Source organism: Lipotes vexillifer, unplaced genomic scaffold (assembly GCF_000442215.2).
Source record: "Lipotes vexillifer unplaced genomic scaffold, Lipotes_vexillifer_v1.1 scaffold1233, whole genome shotgun sequence".
Taxonomy (NCBI): domain Eukaryota; kingdom Metazoa; phylum Chordata; class Mammalia; order Artiodactyla; family Lipotidae; genus Lipotes; species Lipotes vexillifer.
The window spans coordinates 881,955-888,916 of record NW_006782167.1 but is presented as its reverse complement, the minus strand read 5'-3'; the positions used below and the strand labels follow the sequence as shown (position 1 = coordinate 888,916).

Genomic DNA, 6,962 nt, shown 5'->3' with positions numbered 1-6,962 from the left:
GGGAGGGAGGGAGGGATTACTAAGGGAGGTGAGGGACTCACGGAGGTGATGGATGTATTCATTATTTCGATTGTAGTGATGGTTTCATGATGGGTAAATATTTCAAAATGTATCAGATTGTATACTTTAATGTGTGCCATGTATTGTATGTCAATTATAACTCAAAAAATGTTTTTTAAAAAGGAAAATGTTGGGGCTTCCCTGGTGGCGCAGTGGTTGAGAGTTCGCCTGCTAATGCAGGGGACGTGGGTTCGTGCCCTGGTCCGGGAAGATTCCACATGCCGCGGAGCGGCTGGGCCCATGAGCCATGGCCGCTGGGCCCGCACATCCGGAGCCTGTGCTCCGCAATGGGAGAAGCCACAACAGTAAGAGGCCCGCGTACCGCAAAAAAAAAAAAAAAAAAAAGGAAAATGTTAAAAAATTATGCTGCCTTTTAGTAGGAAAATGGATAAAAGAGCTGTGATTTATTCACACAAGGGAATTCTATGCAGCAGTGAAAAACCAACGAAAACGTTCTGCATGCGTTAAAACAGACAGTGATGAAAAAAGCAAGTTACCAAAGAAGTTACAGTATGATACATATTTAAAATTTAAATACAGACAACAACATGGTGTATTTTATGGGTACATATATGTATCAAAAGTGTAAATTTGGAGTAATGCACATCAACTCTAGTGGTCCTAGTCCTGTTAATGAGGAGCAAGACAGAGGAAGGGATGGGGGTGGTATGTTGGCTGTACTTAAAATGCTAAGATCCATAGCAAAATGACAAAATGTTAACATCTGTGAAATCTGGGTTGTGGGTACATGGGCATCTGTTACACTATTTTCTGTATGCTTGAAATATTTCATAATTTTTAAAAAGTTTAAGTCATTCTCCATCCCACTCTTAGCATCCAGTTCCCCTTGCCAGGGGCAACTGCTGTTTCTTGTGTGTCCTCCTGGAGATATTCTTAGTACATACAAGCATAGATGTATGACTGTGTGTGTGTGTGTGTGTGTGTGTGTGTGTGTATGCAAATTTTTATATATCTCTTGTTAAACAAGATATACTTTGGAGCATACTATATACACTGTTCTGTATCTTGCTTTTCTCACTCAATAAAGAGCATGGAAATGGTTCCAACTCAATTCATACAGACTTTCCTCATTCTTTGTAACAATGCTTAGCATTCCATCATATGGATAATTAGGTTATTTCCCATCTTTTACATTACAGACACATTATAAACACACATTTTGCACATCTGTCTGGGTGTACTATCTGGCCTTTAAAGCAGACTACACCACATCACATTGAATCTTCTCTTAATTCCAAGGGTCTTAAGTACAAACAGCAATGAAAATGTTGGGCTTCAAAAGAGTGATGGGCTCCTGATGTGGGTGGGACAGTTTGCCACCTTTCTGATGCCAGAGCAGCTACCCTTTGGGTTCCTGCACCTCCTTTTTATGTTTTCTATTTCCTGTTGGATACCAGGCTCTTTGCTCCCACTTTTCTAATTGTTGGTAGCACCCTTTTCCCTGCCATTTTGTTGTTTCTAAAATGTTTTCAGCTAAGAAGCCAAATAAGAAAACTTGTTTGGACTGTGACTAAAGTAATGGATGGGAGGTTCCAAGTAAGGGAATCCAGTATTTTTCAGAGTCAAGAGTATGATACTCCTCTCCTTTTCCTTGGCTATGAATTTTCACTCTCTGGTTAAAGTATTTTTTTACATTATAAAATCATTATAACAGGACTCTAGAAAATAATTTCTCTAGACTACTCAAATAGTACCACTAATAATAAGAGTAATATTATCAAATATTTATTTCAGTTTCCAAAGTGTTTCTTATCAGGGAAGTAGTATAGCCTAATGGTTAAGAGCACAGGATCTGAAGTCGGACTGTCTGGGTTCAAACCCTGGTCCACCACACTTGCTGTGTAGCCTCAAGTAGCTTATTTAACTTCTCTGTGCCTTGGTTTTCTCATCCATAACATGGGGGTTATACAAATACTTTCCAAGGTTGTACAAAATTAAATGATTTAAAAACGTGTAAAAGTCTAATCTCAGGTTAGTGCCTGACACACCCCTGGTGAGTGTTTGATAATATCAGTTATTATTATTACTATTATCAGTGTAGTTATAGTAGTAGTAAGAGTGGGCCGACCTCATAATCTGATCAGTCACTGGACTCAAGGCTTACAAGTAAGTGTAGAGGTATATATGTTCAGTAGCAAAACAGTGTTAGGATGTGAACCAGCCAGCCATGTGAAGTCTGCTTATGACCGCTGCCAGGTGTGAACGTGACGGTGCCAGGCCATGACAGTGCCAGGTTATGACACTGTGTGGCTTGATGGTGGCTGAGGTGTCATGGAGTCAAGATGAAGTTAGTGGTTTGCTGGAGTTGCCTCTTGAGAGCTGACTGTTAAAACAGGGAACTTAAGGGGTTTCCCCGGTGGCACAGTGGTTGAGAATCTGCCTGCTAATGCAGGGGACACGGGTTCGAGCCCTGGTCTGGGAGGATCCCACACGCCGCGGAGCAACTGGGCCCGTGAGCCACAACTACGGAGCCTGCGCGTCCGGAGCCTGTGCTCCGCAACAAGAGAGGCCGCGATAGTGAGAGGCCTGCGCACCGCGATAAAGAGTGGCCCCCGCTTGCCACAACTAGAGAAAGCCCTCGCACAGAAACGAAGACCCAACACCGAAAAAAAAAAAAAAAATTAATAAAACTCCTACCCCCAACATCTAAAAAAAACAGGGAACCTAGTAAGCTGGTGGTTCAACACAGCCATTATTTAAAAACATAAATTAGATAAACTTACAAGTAAGTAAATTATATTAAAAACAAAGGTAATGAATATTCAGAACTCATCATGTGAAAATTATTTGACTACATTTTACCATTATCTGTGCTCTTGAGGTTATGTCCACCTACTGAATCTGCAGAGCAGAAATAGGATGCATGGTGCTCTGCTGTGCTTCTCTTCCCAACTCCATGTTCACGGACATGGTGGGGGTTGCCTGAAATTGGTCATGGTGGGAGTAATTACACATCAGAGACTGGTAAACACACAGACCAGGGCTTGATTTGTTTCGCTGATTGTGTAGACTTAAGAAAACAATTAAATTTAAAAGTGTATCGTGTCTATAACTGCTCACATTGTGAAGAGCAGAAGAAAATCGGAGTGTTCTTTCTCAAACAGAAGATGCTCACATCACTGACAAACTACTTGTTCTAATACAAGTCTCCATCACTTCAGTTTGTCTTGTTATCTAGGCGGGAATGACAGTCAATTGCTAGATTGGGACCGAAGGTGTGAAACTTTTACCAGCCCAGCAGGGGATGAAGCCCAGAGGCTGATCTGACAAAGAGGTGAAGTCTCCCTGTCGCTGAGGGGGGGATGAGGGACGACCTTAACTTCCACCCACAAGCTTCAGGCGCTAACCTGCTGTGAGAGGTAGAGACAGTACAGCCCCCACTAGCATGAGGAGCTGGCTGGATCCCAACCCTGGAAGAGCTGGCAAAGTGGTGCAGAAAGAAGGTGGGGAGTGAGCTGTTGTCTCACATGGGAACTGGGGAAAGCACAGTGCTGGCAGCACCACGCGTTGACTCTGTGGTTCACAGTGAGCAGGGGCCACAGAAGGACTAGACCAGGTTCACTTTCATGTATAAGCTTGGCTTATAACTTTCCAATCTGCAAACAGCCCATAGGCCGAGCTCCTCGTTTTCAGTGGACCGTGCATTCTAGGGGTGGGGATGCACGTGGTCTCACGTGGGAAAGCCCAGGCGGAGGGACAGAGAGTGGGGCAAGGCTGTTACACTGTGAGGGGTGAGAGCAGGGTTCCTCCCCAGCCCTGTCGCTCCCCTCCTTTTGTTGGGAGGTTGGCTTGGGCACTTCTTCAAAAGGAGGCTGTTTCTAGGGTTAATGTGATGAGTGTTTCTATATAAAAGGAGAACTGACAGTAGGTGAAGGTCAAGGAGAAAGTGGGTGGCGAGGGGGAAACATCTTATGCAGTGAGCCCTGGACCCTGAAGCCACACCCTGAGGACCCATGTCCCCTCGGGAGCCCAACGTGTAAACTCCCAGTGAAATGCACGCTCCATGTGGCCAGCAGACTGGGTGTGCCACACCAGCCTTGCCACTTGATGGTGACCTTGGGCAACTACACACTTTCCTGAGCCTCGGTTTCCCCGTCTATGAGGTATGAGGGGTGAATAAAATGATCTCTAGAGGCACATCCGCTGCCAGAAGTCTACAAGCCCATGGAAACCTTCCAGTGGGTTTTCTGTTTTCTTTGTCATCAAGCTGCTGACCTGTACTGTGTTGAAATCCCGCCCCGGGGGAATTTAGCAGGCCAGGGAGGCACTTAGGGAGAAAGGATGGGAAAGGGGACCTTGCTAAGGGTGCTGGAAAGTGGGACACAGAAGGGAGCGGAGAGGAGAGAAGGGGAGTGGGAGGGGAAGGAACAGTGCTGCCGTTGGGAGTCAAGCCTGGGAGGTGCCTGACTTCTGCTCCGCCGAGCCAGGAGCCGCTCCAGGAAATAGCACACTCGGATGGTCTCGCTCATGTGCACCAAGCAGGCCTGGAGTGGGAACAGGATGAGTGTGCCCAGGGCTCGTGGGAGAAACAGATGCAGGCAGAATGTTCCGGAGCATTTCAGGGGAGGGAATTCCTCTGGGGTCGGGGAGCTCACTAACCCGGGGAGGAGGGCCCCCCTAATACCCAGTGAGACCCTCCTACTAACTCATGCTCTGGGTAGAGAGCAGGCCCTTCCCCCTCTGCCAGCGCTGTCTGCCTCCCTGTGGCCTCTCTTTTAGAATCTTCTGCGCTGGCCGTCCTCCTTCTCCTCCAGGGATGCCTGTGGGGGTCTGGTAATTAAGTTACCGAGGCTTTGGGAGATCTCGTGACTTCATTGCACCTGTAATTTCCTCTGAAAAGACAAGTAGCTGGGGACGACTAATTCCTAGTGAGGTTAAACCTTTCGGACATCCATAAGGGGCTGCCGCTAGAGCCACTGCAGATCCTGGGGACACTGCACGTCCTTGGTCACTCAGCCACACTCACCTGCAAAGGCATCTCAGGGTCAAATTCAAACTGGGGGATGAGCTTGGACCAAGGCTCGAATTTCTTGGTCTCTGGGTCTATGTAATAGTCAAAGATGGTTCCTTGGGAGGGAAACTTGACTGTTTTGAACTCGGTCAGCCACCATTTGCTGAACTCTGCCCGGTCGTCCACGAGCTGCCAAAACAAAGCAGGTAGGAGTCAAGGCTCTGCAGAGCACAAGAAGCCTGGAGAGGCTGCCCTGCATCGGGCAGAAGGTCAGGACCGGGAGCAAAGAGGGCTCCTGCTTATCCCCCGAGGATCGACCCCAACAAGGCCCAGCTGAGCAGGGGCTTCCCTTGAGCATGTACATGTGCCCCTGCTTGACCAGGTGGCTGGGTCGCCCTGGCATTATGCATCTCAGAGCACTGGCAGGTGGAGGGTGAGGGAGGGAGGTATAAGAACACAGAGGAAAGTAGGAGCCTATGGCCCCAAGATGGGCAAGTGCAGCCAAGATCTCCTGAAGAGACAGATCCTCCCCGGTTCCCCTAGACTCCCAAGGCTCTGAGCAACATCCAGGACAGCAGTCAGGGATAGAAGGAATAAAATGGTGGCTGTTGACACGTGGGCGCACAGGATGGTGCGGTGAGAAGAGCCTCAGCTGGGGAGTCGTGCACATAACCACTGACAAATCACGTCTTTCCATGCCTCAGTTTTCTCATCTGATTCTAGGAAAGGGTATTTCTAAATTTCTTTCAAGAGCTAAAATTCTAAAAATCTAGGAGAAGCAGAGACAAAGGTATACAGGTCTTTCTGATGGAAGGAATAGGTAGCACTATATATGCATACATGTTAGATCATGAGCCCCTAAGGATAGGGCTGTGCACCCGTGTACTCAAGCTAGTGAGTCCAAACTGAAACACAACACACAAAAAAACATCCCAAACATACCCGCTGCTACTGGCAACTCTCTGGGGGAGCAAACCCACTCTTTGAGCACGCAGACCTAGGAAAAATCCTAAAAAGGGAAGAGGTCCAGATTGGGCATTTTAGGAAATGTTCCTGGGGAGGAGGACAGACCAGGGAGCTGGGCGCACGGCAATGAATCTGGACTTGGAAGAAATGGCACTCATTTCGCTATTAGGTAAATAGGATTGAATTCTTTTGCCTTAAAAAGAGAATGGAAATAGGCCTTAATGACAGATTTGTTTGCTGTTCTTATTCTGCTCTGAATTCAGATTAAGAGGACACTATCTTCCCAATATTTGTTCTCGGCAATCAGAAGCCTTAGGGAAAAAAATCTCCATTTTTGACTCATGGATAAAATTCTTTTTTTTTTTCCTCTGTGTAATTCTTTATTAAAAATACTGCTGTGCACATAGAAACTGAAAGCAGGATTAAAGGTGAATAACCCAGACTGGGATCATGACATTAGAATTTAACATTCTGGTGCTTTTTGGGGAAGTTGTTGACATCCAAATCACAGAACCAGGGTCAAAGCAAAATACAAAGGTACCCTAAAAAATATTTACAATGAAGTAAATATACTAACAGAATTTGAAATAGGTACAAAAAATTAAAATGACCAACATTACATGACTTCAAGGGTTGTCCTTTCTGTGCTTTTATCTGTCATAACAGGAAGGTGTGGGAAGTTTATACCCTTAATTTGAGTACTCTCAGGTATTAAAATATTCCTATGAATTAAAAAGACTAACTTTTAGATAATCTCTTACATGGAATTACACCATGGAAAAGAGTGCTTCCCTCCCCAAAACACCAAGGCAGAACTAAGAGTGCTATTGAAAACCATTCCCAATAAAAACTAAATGAAAAATAAATTAAAAAACAAAGCTTAACATATATGTATTACCTGACACCAGTTGTTTTCTGGCTGACAATATTTACTCATGAAAACATATTAGCTGTCTACCTTTGG

General features: G+C 45.6%; 1 protein-coding gene across 1 annotated transcript in view; it reads right to left on the bottom strand.

Annotated features, from left to right (window-relative positions):
* Window positions 1–6,962, bottom strand: part of DNAH9 (dynein axonemal heavy chain 9) — a 301,371-nt gene that overhangs the window by 141,677 nt on the left and 152,732 nt on the right. Inside the window, 2 exon segments of the mRNA XM_007455019.1 lie at window positions 4,490–4,565; window positions 5,048–5,221. Coding sequence (XP_007455081.1) covers window positions 4,490–4,565; window positions 5,048–5,221 — 250 coding nt within the window.